Below are 13323 nucleotides of genomic sequence, written 5' to 3'. Positions count from 1 at the left end.
TGCTTTTATTTTAACTCTTTGTTGAGATTTTTGAGAAATTTTAGCACTTGCTCAAAATAATAAACTTTATTTTTTTATTTTATTTTTTTAATACTTTTTTATATTTTTTTTACACATTTTGCTGGTACTGGATGGTTCATCAAGTGACATCACTGCATAATTATTTTTAAATGTTAGCACATTTTTTTTTATTTTTTTTTTCCATTTTTTATTTTTTTTATAATATTTTACTAATCACATAGTGATTAGAAAGCTGGGTTCCATTGACTTGCTTGGTTGAATGCAGTACCTGTATTCAACCTGCAAGTGGAGCCAGAGTTCTCTAGAGGGTCTGGAGACCATCTAGCGAACTCTTTTTTCTTTATTGTTTTTCTTCCCGGGCCGCCGCCATCTTGCTGATGGCGAAGATCACCGGCAGCTGCGGCTGTGACCGCTCTCCGGAGCGGTCACAGCCCATCCAAAGGTAAGTGTTTGGTGTCGCTGGATGCCTCCTGATCGAGGCATTCCAGCGACACCATTTAAGTTTAGGAGGCGATCATTGATCGCCTCCTAAACGCTTTTAAAACGTGCGTCCGCCGCCATACAATGTATGGCGGCTGTTGACGCCCCGGGGAGGGGCCAGACATGGTCCCCGATGCCAATCTCGGCGTTACTGAATGCCTCGACATCGAGGCATTACAGTAACGCCATTTAAGCGAAGAAAGTGATCGTTGATCACTTTCTAAGCTTATTTAATTTTTTGACGGTTCAGGACCGTCAAAGGTCATTTAGTGACCTTCTTGTCATGACGGTCATGTCATGAAGGATGATAGTTTAAAATTTAAATGGGTCTGATTAAATTTGGCACAATAAATACTCAAGGCCTTAACTCTCCTCAGAAAAGGGCTTTATTACTCCACAGATTATGGAAAGATAAAATAAATGTCTGTTTCTTACAAGAGACTCACTGGCGAACAATCGATAAAATTAATTTATTTAGTCAAAGATTCCCAGTATGTATACAAGCTTCGTTGGAGTGGCCATATTATTTTCCAAAGACCTAGAAGTAAAATCTAAATATGTAGAAATAGATATAGATGGTCGGTTTATTATAATTATTGCTGAAATAAATAACAAGATCTTTACTTTGCTCAATGTATACGCACCTAATAATGGCTCAGTAACCTACTTAACAAAACTTTTGGAAAAAACGCTAAAAATAAAACAGGGCCCACTGATCTGGATGGGAGACTTCAATTGTATTTTAGATCCTCAGTTAGATAAAATGACTTGTAAAAGATTAACTATTGATCGTAATATTCTTTCTCAAGCACGCCGATTTCAAGCATTACTAAAAAAGCACTCTGTCTATGATGTATGGAGAATCTTTCACACAACAGAGAGAGATTATACCTGCTTTTCAAAGACACACCTTGCCTACTCACGAATAGACTTAATTTTGGGAGATTGTGGTCTAGTATCCAAAGTAAAATACACGATATTACATGGTCAGACCACAACTTAGTAACAATGGATATAGAACAAGGAGGAGAAAAATTAAGTAATGACTGGAGACTAAATCATAATTTGATAAAAAAATCGGTAGATATTAAATATATAAAAAGATTAACACAACTCTTTTTTTGCAGAAAATGATGTGGAAGAAATGTCCGCATCAAATCTTTGGTGCACCTATAAAGCAGTGATAAGAGGGTATTTTATTAAACTAGGTGCAGAGACAAAAAGAAAAACAGAAGATAAACTTTCCGATCTGTATATTTCTTTATTCCAGTTAAATAAAATTAATAAATAGATTCCATCTAAAAGTAATACAGAGAAAATTGAGGCTTTAAGACTGAAGATAAATATTAAGCTTATTGAACAGACTAACAAAGCCCTAATGGCATTAAATTCCAAAAGATATTATAAAGGAAATAAAGCTGATAAAATGTTAACAAATCAGCTAAAGAAAAAGAGAGAAAAGAAAAATATCTCGAAAATAATACATAATGGTAAGATTTATATGGCCCCAGATGAAATAGGTCAAGTATTTAATAATTCCTTTAGGACTCTATACAATCTACCAGATAATTCAGCAGAGTCAGACCTACAGGATTATTTTCTAAATAGATCTTTTCCTAAACTCTCTAAAGAATCCTTAGATAGTCTAAATAATAACATTACTCTAGAGGAGATTCAGAACGAAATAAGAGGGCTAAAACAAAACATATCACCAGGGCCAGATGGCTTTGATGCAAGTTTCTATAAAACTTTCATAGAGGAAATTTCATCTTATTTAGTAAGAGTTTTCAATGAATGTATAGAAAAAGGAGTTCCAGAAGAACTGCTACGAGGTAATATAATTCCAATTTTAAAAATAAACAAGAACCCAGAAGAGTTAACTAGCTACAGGCCTATATCACTTCTCAATTTAGATGCTAAGATCTATGCTGGAGTGCTTGCGAAAAGATTGAGTGTAGTCCTTCCACAATTGATACATGTAGATCAAGTCGGTTTCATTAAGGGACGGTTAGTGGTTAGCCACGTGAGAACCTTAGCGGGTATTTTTGAAGAGAACCCGATAACAACTATACCCCAACTGACCCTGTCGTTAGATGCCAAGAAGGCCTTCAACAGGGTCAGCTGGAGATTTATGGCCGAAACACTCAAGGCCTTTGGACTCCATGGAAGAATTAATCAGGCAATAATGGCCCTGTATAACAAACCCATGGGCAAAGTGGTAGGCCCGGGTATTAAATCCTCATGTTCCCCCTCACTAATGGCACACGTCAGGGTTGCCCTCTCTCTCCACTCCTTTATGTTTTATCTCTGGAGCCACTTGCAAGGGATATTAGAGCGGATCAAAACATTAAGGGATGTGGAAAAGAGGGCACACAAAAAATAAAACTCTATGCAGACGATATATTACTGACGGTTAGAGACCCAATAACATCAGTTAAAAATATTATGAAATGGATAGATCAGTATAGCTATGTATCCAACTATAAGTTAAATATTGATAAATCGATTGCTCTTGCCTATAACCTTGATAGCACTCAAAAGCAACAAATTGAAACATTAGGTTTCAAATGGGCTAAAGACTCCCTCACTTACTTAGGAATAAAAATTAATAAAACACCAAAGTCCTGGATGGAGGTTAATCTCCTCCCTCTAATTAAAGATATGAATGCCTCTTTTAAAAATTGGCGAGGACTATTTATCTCATGGTGGGGTAGATTAAATGTAGTTAACTCATATATTTTGCCTAAATTCATATATATATTCAGGATGATTCCACATATGGTCCCCACAAGCTGGTTAGATTTAACCCAACAATACATTAATAAATTCATATGGGGATCTAAAAAACCTAGGTTAAAATTGCAAATAATGGCAAAAAAGAAGAATAATGGTGGCCTAGGACTTCCTCTTGTGAGAGAATACGCTCTAGCGGCTTTGTTCACACATGCTATCCAGACACAAAATAATAAAGCCCTACAGGAATTATGGTATAGAGAAGAATTACCAAAGAAATACCCTCATAAAGAATTACAGTCTTTGTTCTGGACCTCCTCTACGAAAACTATAGAATATACTGAATTAGGAACTAGTCTAGCACTTCAACATCTTGTAAGAAATTGGCATTGCGTTAAAGCTAAACTTGGACTTGCAAATTTGATAATAACTAGTCTTCCACTATCTATAATAGAATACACGAATGAAAATCTAAAGCTATCTAGTTGGAAACAAAAAGGTATAATATCAATAAGAGACTTAATGCAGGGAGAAACACCTAAGACCTTTAACCAACTTCAACTAGAATTTAACCTCCCAATAGAGGAATGCTTTAGATATTTAAGGGTTAAGAGCTATCTCCTAGACTCCCTACCCCAAAACACGAACTCAACAGTATACAATTTGTTTAAACAAGTAGTAGAAGGAGAGGACAGCAGGAAACTATTGACAAAAGCCCTAAATTTGATTAGGCTATGCAAAAAAGAACTTACTCCTCCAGCACTAGCAAAATGGGAGAGAGATTTAGACATTAAAATTAAAACTGAAGACTGGAACAAAGCATTAAATATCACTTATACAAATATACACTGTTTAAATTTAAATGAGTTACAATTTAAAATTATGAATAGGTGGTATTTGGTCCCTTCTATCTTAGTAAAGATGTTCCCTAACAATCTCCCAAACTGCTGGCGCTGTGGTGCAGAAAGTGGAGATATGTTCCATATTTGGTGGAACTGTAATTCAATCCGAAAACTTTGGCAACAAATTTCACATAAATTAGTCCATAATTTTGGACAACAATGGAAATTAACGCCCGAAAGAGCTTTACTCCATCTAAACCTGCCGAATAATGGGAAAAAAAACACAACACTCCTTCTTCATTTACTAACGGCAATTAAAATAGTGATCACTAGAAATTGGAAATCCTCGGCTCCAATTCTGTGGGCTAAAATAAAATCTCAGTTATTACATCAATGCCATATGGAAAAAGGAATATTAGCTCAAACTTTTTGGAATGCTGAAAGTTATAACCTCTGGGAGGAGCGGATAGACTTTGTGGTCGATGGTAAACTAGACCCCGAAAATGAAAGCAATTTACTTAGATAATTCCCTGAAAATCACACACTTTGGGTTTTGATAATAAATTTAGTAAAGACAAATGGAATCAATTGTAAGTCTTGTACGTCTATGTAATGTAATATCTTGTTGTCTCTTTAAATGCAGAAGTGATAAATGCTTATCTTCTCTATATATAACATTTCTGATATCAAGACGCTAAGATGACTAGATTTCAAGTTGTTACCAAATATTCTGCATTTTTTTTAATAAAATAAATACAAAAAAAAATAAAAAATAACAGGGATTAACATAATCCGAATACCTAAAAGGAGAGGAACAATCTTGACAACAGTAAATTACAAGATTTTAGTACAACTAAATTGATTTATCAACACTACTTTTGTCTTGTACAGAGAAGGGAAAAAATGTTTTTTTCTTTACTATTAAATCATTTGATGTGATGAATGTTAAAAAAAAATAAAAAAAAAATCTTATTGATTTTTTTAATTGGGTGAAAAAATATTTGATCAAGATGGTGCAGTAGACAATGCATATCTAGATTTCAGTAAGGCTTTTGATACTGTCCCACATAGAAGATTTATAAATAAACTACAATCCCAATATTGATGAATGGATTAGGCAGTGTATGAGTGACAGACAACAGAGGGCTGTAGTCAATGAAGTATGTTCGGAGCAAGGGCTTGTTACCAGTGGTATATGTTTTTAATATTTTTTTATATTAATATTGCAGAAGGTAAGGTATGTCATTTTGTTGATGGCATCAAAGAGTTGACGTTCCTGGAGGGATAAATCAAATATCAATTGATTTAGGTAAACGTGCAAGATTATGCACATAAGGCATAAAAAGGGCGGAGTATAGAATATTTTATACTGTCTTACCCTGAACATCTGAGGAGAGGGATTTAGGGGTAATAATTTCAGGAAACTTAAAGGTAGGCAGAAAATGCAGTACAGCAGCAGGAAATGCTAGCAGAAAGCTTGGTTGTATAGGGAGAGGCAATAGCAGTAGAACGAGCTCATGTTGTTGTACAGATCACTTGTGAGACCTCAATTGGAGTATTGTGTACATTACTGGAGACTGTATCTCCAGAAGGATATAGATAGTTTGGGGAGAGTTTAGAGAAGGGCTACTAAAATAGTTAATGGATTGCAGGATATAAGTAATATCAGAAAAATACTTCTGAAAGGGTAGTGGATACATGGAATAGCCTTTCAGTGAAAGTGGTAGAGGTTAATACAGTAAAGGAGTTTAAGCAAGCATGGCCTAGACACTAAGCTTGATATAAGATAAGGCCAGAAAAAAACCCCATAAAAATATTGGGTAAAAAAAAACAAACAAAAAACCCACAAATAGTAGAATCTATTTAACAGGTTTTGTCATAGATTTTATAGATGAGTAAAATATTTTTCAAGTAAAAGTCAGAAAAATTCATTTTTTCTCAATTTTTCAGCATATTTTATACTTTTTTATACTTCTAGTATATGCTATGATACAATCAGAATAATGACATCTAAAAAAACTCATTTTTTGTCCTGAAAAACCCCCAATATATAACTTGTGTGGGTTCATTAATGGGAAAGAAGAAAGTTAGAGCTAAACACGAGCACCACAGAAATATTAAAACAGCTATTGTCACAAAGGGATGCATTTCATAAAATAGATCTGGAAAGAATAAGCTATATATCTTTGGATTTGAAAACAAAGATTTCCATATCACATTGCTTTCAGATTCATACTGTTCTAGATTTGCAGAAAGGTTAAGTCATCTGTCAAATAAGTAATAGCCCTGTGTGAACATGCTTCTTATGAAACACGTAGGTCTGACTTCTGGTGGCTTGAGAAACCTGTTGAGATATAACTCAAATCATAATTGTTAATCTATTAACATTTTAATAAAATCTGATTTAAGTCTATCAATATATTTGAGATTTAAAAAAGGGCATCTCCTCTATTGTTGCATCATTCTGTTATTATTATTATTAATGTATTACCTTTTAACCCCTTGACTACATTTGACATGCCAGAGACATCACAGAAATACATCTCTTTAGCAATCATTTACTTGTCTGGTATGCCATGGGGATAAATAGGTTAAGCTTTGATCGCTTTCTTTTCCAAACTCTGAGCTCCCCTGCTGGCAATACAGGTACCGCATTCAACCATGCAAGTCAATGTGATTAGTAAAATAAATAATAAATAAATGGAAATAGTTAAACAAATAAAAAAATGGTAACATGAAAAAAATAATTCTCCAGTGATGTCACCATCAGGGGAAACATCCAGTTCCAACAAAATGTAAAAAACAATTTCCAAAAATCTAAAACAAAAAGAAAGAAAAACTTGATTTCTATGAGTAAGTCCTAAAATTAGCATTGTACCTTCACAAAAATCCTGGCATGGGGAAAGTTTTCAAAAATGTATAATTTGATGAGGTAAATTGAATTGGCTGGGTTCAAAGATTTCCCAAATAGGACATGGGCACAGACCAACCACATGCCAAACCCATGCATGGGTAGTATCATTCTACTCAGGAGATGTTGCTTAACACATATAGGAGTGGCTGTAACATATACCAGTAACTGTAAATTCATATCTTAAATACAATGTGGAAAAAAATAGTACCACAAATTTTGAGACTGGTGGTAGAAAACCAAGAGCATGAAAAGAACTAAAATACCAGCGTTTGAAATACACTGGGGTGTGTAGTTTTCAAAAAACTGTCCCAAATGTGGCCTTTTAGCTATAGTGAACATATATTGCAGCAACATATACGAGAAGCTGTAAATTCATTGAAGTACAATGTGTGTGAAATAACTTTTTCTGGTAATAGAATTAATGGAAGACGGGTGTTACTAGTATTTGAAATACCCTGGGGTGTTTGATAGGGGTAAATTGAAGTGACCGGATTTAAAGATGTCCCAAATAGGAGATGGGGGCAGAATACCCAGATTTGAAAAATGGTTTTGAAGTAATGATATGCTACTTATACTAATTTCCCTACGAAAAAAACAATAACAATAAAAACATTGGTATTTAGGGCAATTATCATCGAATTAGTAGTTTTTTTCATTACCTTTTGTAGATGACTAAAAGATTTTCCAAATCAAAAAGTCCTTTTCTATTACACTAAGAAATAGTTATGGTAGATATGCTAGAAGTTAGAAAACTAACTATCTATCATTTATTAACTTTCATTTGTATAACAATGATGAAGCACATTGGAGTAGAAATATACAAAACAACTTTAACAATTGCATTCCTTTTAAAGCAGAGTATATTCACTAACATAGTATAAGTGCTATACTATATTTATTAATACACATTACATACATATTAATATAGCTAATATTGTTTTGTCTTACTTTAAATATGCTTTCCCTGTGAATCACTTCAACAACAAGTATTTAATTAAGCTGTTAGCTGACATAAAAACGTGTATGGATCACAGTCACACAGCAGTCCAATATCCCTGACCTAGGTCATCTTATAAAACCAATGTTATTAATGTTCATACACTCAAAGTAAAAGATCCTATCACCAAGAATAGCATATCCTTGAAGAGAGCAAAACCAATTTACAAGAGGCACAACCACAGACATTTTTTTCTTACCTTGGCGGCACGCTAGGTTTGTGTCACAGTAACATATGACATTGTAAAAAAAAAAACATCATCAAGTTCAACTCTTTTACATATCCTTCCTCAGGGGCAAAAAATCCTTTGTGACTCCAAAAGGCAATCAGATTTCTTCTTGGATTAAGAACCTCTAAAGTACCGTATTTGCTTGATTATAAGACGAGGTTTTTTTCAGAGCAAATGCTCTGGAAAATACCCCTCGTCTTATAAACGGGGTCATCTTATAATCAGACCTCAAATAGGTCTGACTATGAGACAACTAAGATCCAGATCCCCTGGATCCTCCTGTCTCCCCCCCCCCGCCGCCCTACTTACCGGTGCTTCTGAGTCGGTGTGTAGCCGGGGCAGCGTGTAGAGCTCTACGTGATTCGCGTGCGGGGAATTCTCTCTGAAAGTCGGGGAAGGTCTGCGCGATGGACGCAGACAACCCCCGCGGCTAGCCACACCTCCTTCCGGCTGCAGCATAAGTTGTCTACGCGAATCGCGTAGAGCTCTACACGCTGCCCCGGCTACATGACGGGATTCAGAAGCACCGGTAAGTTTGGAGGAGGGAGGGGGAGGGAGTGTTAAATTGGGGGCATAAGGCATTTCTGGAGGCAGTGTGTAATGCCACTCTGCCTCCAGTAATGCCTTTTTAACTCTCTATACGCCACTCTGCCTCCTGAAATGCCTTAAACCTCCCTATATGCCACTCTGCCCCATAATATGCCTTTTAACCCCCTTAATGCCAGAGTGGCATATAGGGGGTATAAGGCATTTCTGGAGGCAGCGTGGCACATAGGGGGTCAAAAGGCATATCATGGGGCACAGTGGCATATAGGGTTAAAAGGCATATCATGGGGCACAGTGGCATTTAGAGGGTTAAAAGGCATATCATGGGGCACAGTGGCATATAGGGGGTATAAGGCATTTCTGGAGCAGATGTGCATAACTGGGGGGCAGGTTGGAAAATAGAAGGAAATAAAACCAAAATATTTTTCTCAATCATAGCTTTTATTAAAAAAAATAGTTTACATGAATTAACATTTACTGGTAAAACTTTTTTCCTATAGGGTCGTCTTATATTCGGGCTTTTTCTTTTTTTCCTAAATTAATATTCAGATTGGGGTGGTCGTCTTATAATCGAGCAAATACGGTATTAATGCTTTATAGCCCTGTATATTCTGCTTTTCTAAAAAGACAAATATCCAGACCCTCTTTGAAGGCACCCATTGTATTTGATAGCAGCACCTCTTGGTAGTGAATTCCATACCTTTATTGCCCTTACTGTAAAAAGTCTCAGAGGATGACCTCTTGTTCTTTGTACATTTCTGTTAATGAACAGGTCACTGGAGAGCTCTTTATATTGTCCCTGCATATATTTATACAATGTTATTATATCCCCTCTAACATACTGTTTTTTAGCATATATAGATACAACTTTTTAAGTCTCTCTTCCTAAGTAAAATATTCCAATCCACTTACTAGTTTTGTAGCCAGGCCCGGACTGGCCATCGGGCACACGGGGCATTTGCCCGGTGGGCCGGGCCGTGGCAGGGCCGGATTGACTTAGGGGCTGATGGAGCTGCAGCTGCAGCTCCAGGCCCCTACCTTAAAATAGGCCCAGTCAGTTCGGTCCTGACTGGCCCCTCTACGGTCGCATTAACGCAGGGCATTAAGCACTTTAAGCCCGCCGCAACTGCGACCGGGTTCGCCAGTCTAAGGGGCCGGGAAGCCCCCACCAGGGCCGGCCTTACGGGTTGTGCGGCCGCACAGGGTTTAAATTAAAACATCGGTGGGGTTTTTTGTTGTTTTTTTTTTTACTTTATTTAACATCCTCCATGTTAAATAAAGTTTTTGTTAACTTTATTTAACATGGAGGATGTTAAATAAAGTTTAAAAAAATCCCCCTTATGTTTTAATTTAAGCCCTGTGCGGCCGCAGACCCCTAAGGCCGGCCCTGGTGGGGCTTCCCGGCCCCTTAGAGTGGCGGACCCGGTCGCAGTTGCGGCAGGCTTAAGGGGCCCTGCGTTAATGCGGCCGTAGAGGCTGCATAGGCCCAGTCAGTCCGGTCCTGACTGGGCCTATTTTAAGGTAGGGGCCTGGAGCTGCAGCTCCATCAGCACCTAAGTCAATCCGGCCCTACCAAGGGCCCGGTCGCAGTTGCTGCTTGCTCCGGCAGCAAGGTAAGTAGGGTGAGAAGGGGCAGAGGGGGGTTAGATAGTGAGAAATGGGGAGAGGGGATAGATAGTGAGAGGGGGTACATAGTGAAAAGGGGGAACATTGTGAGAAGGGGCAGATAAGATGGGGAGAGGGGGTAGTGTGAATGCGTATGAGAATGAATGAATAAATGTGTGGATGAATTGTGTGAATGTGTATGACAATTAATGAATTCATGTGTGGATGAATTGCTTGAATGATTTGTGAGACTGCATTAATGAGTATGTGTTAATGATTTGTGTGAATGAGTAAATGCAAAGATGGTACATGAAGGGTGGGCTTTAACAATAAATAAAAAAATAAACAAAAATGGGCTGCTCATGCTTAAATGCCCAGGCCTATTTTTTGTCCCAGTCCGGGCCTGTTTGTAGCCATCATTTGCAGCGTTTCTGGTTGCATCATGCCTTTTTTAAGAACTGGTGCCCAGAATTGCTCTACATATGCAAGGTGGGGTATTACTATTGATTTTTAAAGAGGCAAGATGATATCTTCCTCCCATGAATCCATACCCCTTTTTTTATACATGATAATATCTTATTGGCCTTTGCAACTTCTTACTGGCATTGTGCACTGGTGCTAAGTGTCATGGAAGGAGTACCAAGAAAAGGCTCAATGAGTTTTCCCTTATGTTGGGATCCTGCCAACTACCCAAAAAACTGTTGTGGAAATAAAAACATATAATGACTGTAAAGGGTTCTCCAAGAGAGCTGTAGTAACTCCCAGAGATCACCCAGATGTATCCTCATGTTGTCCCCCAAATCACTTCCAGCACCAGTCAGCATGCATACCTTGGAACCCTGCTATGTGTACCCAATAAGTAGACACAACTACCTTGAATTGAGTACAGCAGGAATGAACAGTTTATTGTTGTAAAACATAGACTCATATATCCACAGAACTGCATTAACATAAATTAACAGATACATGTATTCAACCCAACCTTTAATTCCCCTGGCAGCAATCCTGTTGATGGGATTAGTTACAAAATGGAGCTCCTACCTGCGCTATCTTTCTGTCACAATGACCACCAGACTTCTTTGAATGTAAACAAAAGCATGTAGGCTGACAATTTATATAAAGATTGGAACAAAGGAAAATAAGCAAACACCTTAAGAGGTTGTTACAGTTAGTAAAAATGTACTTTTTACTATTAAAAGTAACAATTTGAACTTACAGAACATAGATATATTTAAACAACAATATGTATACACATACATACGTATGTCCCCAGCCCACTCTAAACTCCAGTTCCTCAAAACCAGTATAAGCTAAAAGTGTTAACCGTTATACTTCTTACATCATTTATCTTATGTGTAGTACATGTATGTTTCTGAGGGGGTTCCCCTTGAATGTAGCCTCTAACTTATCTCCCCACATACAGGGCACATTTAACCTCTTATAACCCATACTCTCCAACATCACAATATTCCACACAACCAATATAGTTAAATGTTAAAAAATAAAATAATTAGATTTATGTGTCAAATATTGGGATGAAATTTGATAACAATTTCTTAATAAATACATCTAACTCCTAATTCAGTTGCATATATTTTAATGTATGAGTAGTGTGGTAGCCTTTTTTATGCTACAGTTACTGGTTTCTTTTTTACTTGTCTGTACATATGCGGAGTCTAGACGTGTTTTCCAATAGTTGTTAATGGCATACAATGTATGTGTAAAAATGTCTGGATCTGTTTAAGTCAAATTAATACACGCCCAATATCATAATTTAGTTGAAGTTGTCTTCATTTGATTTTTTTTTACTCTCACAATCTGGCCTCCTCAACTGCAATTTTAGATTTACTTAAGGAGTTGCACACTTTTTTCAACCACTGTTAACATTAATTAAGATTTAAAATAGTAAATCAGCAAATCAACTTTTTACTTTACACACTTACACACAAAATGTTTCAAGTAGTGACCCCATTGGTAGTGAAAAGCCAACCTTTGTTATATTAAGATTAATATAAAATATTAATTAAAAATATTAAGATAGTTAAAACCTTGTGATATTTAAGATTCATGTATTTATTATTTTTTTTGTTCTAGAAGGGTATGCTTCATATTTCTTCTTTATATTGTGTTATCTGTTGAGATCATTGAAGTTAGATTGAGTTATCTGCAATGTTTTAAGTGTACATACTGTTAGTATGATGTAGACTCTTTTTGATAAACACTCTTTGGAGGGGAAGTCTGAATGAAATACACACAAGAAAAAGGGCCACCAAATTTAGAAGCCATTTTGGACAACACAGAGCATAGTTTAGAAATGGTATATTGAACCAAAATATGTTTTAAACTCTAAAACTTTGGCCCTTATGTAAGTGCAATCTTTAATTTCTTATTAAACTCCTATTTGTGACCCTACATATGGCGCACTCCTCTTCTTTTTTCCTCTTCTTTAGTTGCAATTCTGGAGGAGTGGGGAACTCCATATATTGAAGAATGGTAGAAGCACCATCAGTGAACAAGGGATCTGGAGTTCATCAAGCAGCGTGGATTTGTAATTGCAACATATATTCTTGTGTATGTTACAAATGCTATTTATTTTTTAGGTGACCACTGAAAAAAAAGAATTGACAGGGATCTGTTAAGATTTCCCTAAAATAACTTGAGCATAATCATTTTTGTTTACATTTAAACTAGCACGCAAAATGTAAACACAATTTTTTTTTCTTGTTTTCAGTCCAGCCAATGGAGGTCGTTCATGTGCAGGACCAAGTTATGAGCTACAGCTTTGTAATACTGAAGACTGTGACAAAGATTTTATTGACTTCCGTGAGGAACAGTGCAAACAGTGGGATCCATACTTTGAATATCAGAATACAAAACACCATTGGCTTCCATATGAGCATCCTGACGGTACACTTGCCATTTTGTTGAAATACTATACAATTGTATTGAGAAAAAT

At 36.5% G+C, this 13323-nt stretch overlaps 1 protein-coding gene across 1 annotated transcript in view; it reads left to right on the top strand.

The window, feature by feature from the left end:
* The window catches only part of LOC149282556 (A disintegrin and metalloproteinase with thrombospondin motifs 2-like), a 241358-nt gene that overhangs the window by 140962 nt on the left and 87073 nt on the right, over window positions 1–13323 (top strand). Inside the window, exon 12 of the mRNA XM_089498057.1 lies at window positions 13099–13274. Coding sequence (XP_089354183.1) covers window positions 13099–13274 — 176 coding nt within the window. The remainder of the gene's footprint in view (window positions 1–13098; window positions 13275–13323) is intronic.

This window comes from Sceloporus occidentalis, unplaced genomic scaffold, assembly GCF_023333645.1.
Source record: "Sceloporus occidentalis isolate IW3139 unplaced genomic scaffold, rSceOcc1.0.p SCAF_112, whole genome shotgun sequence".
Lineage (NCBI taxonomy): Eukaryota > Metazoa > Chordata > Lepidosauria > Squamata > Phrynosomatidae > Sceloporus > Sceloporus occidentalis.
Note: the sequence above shows the minus strand (reverse complement) of the source record. Positions and strands in the feature narration are given on the sequence as shown.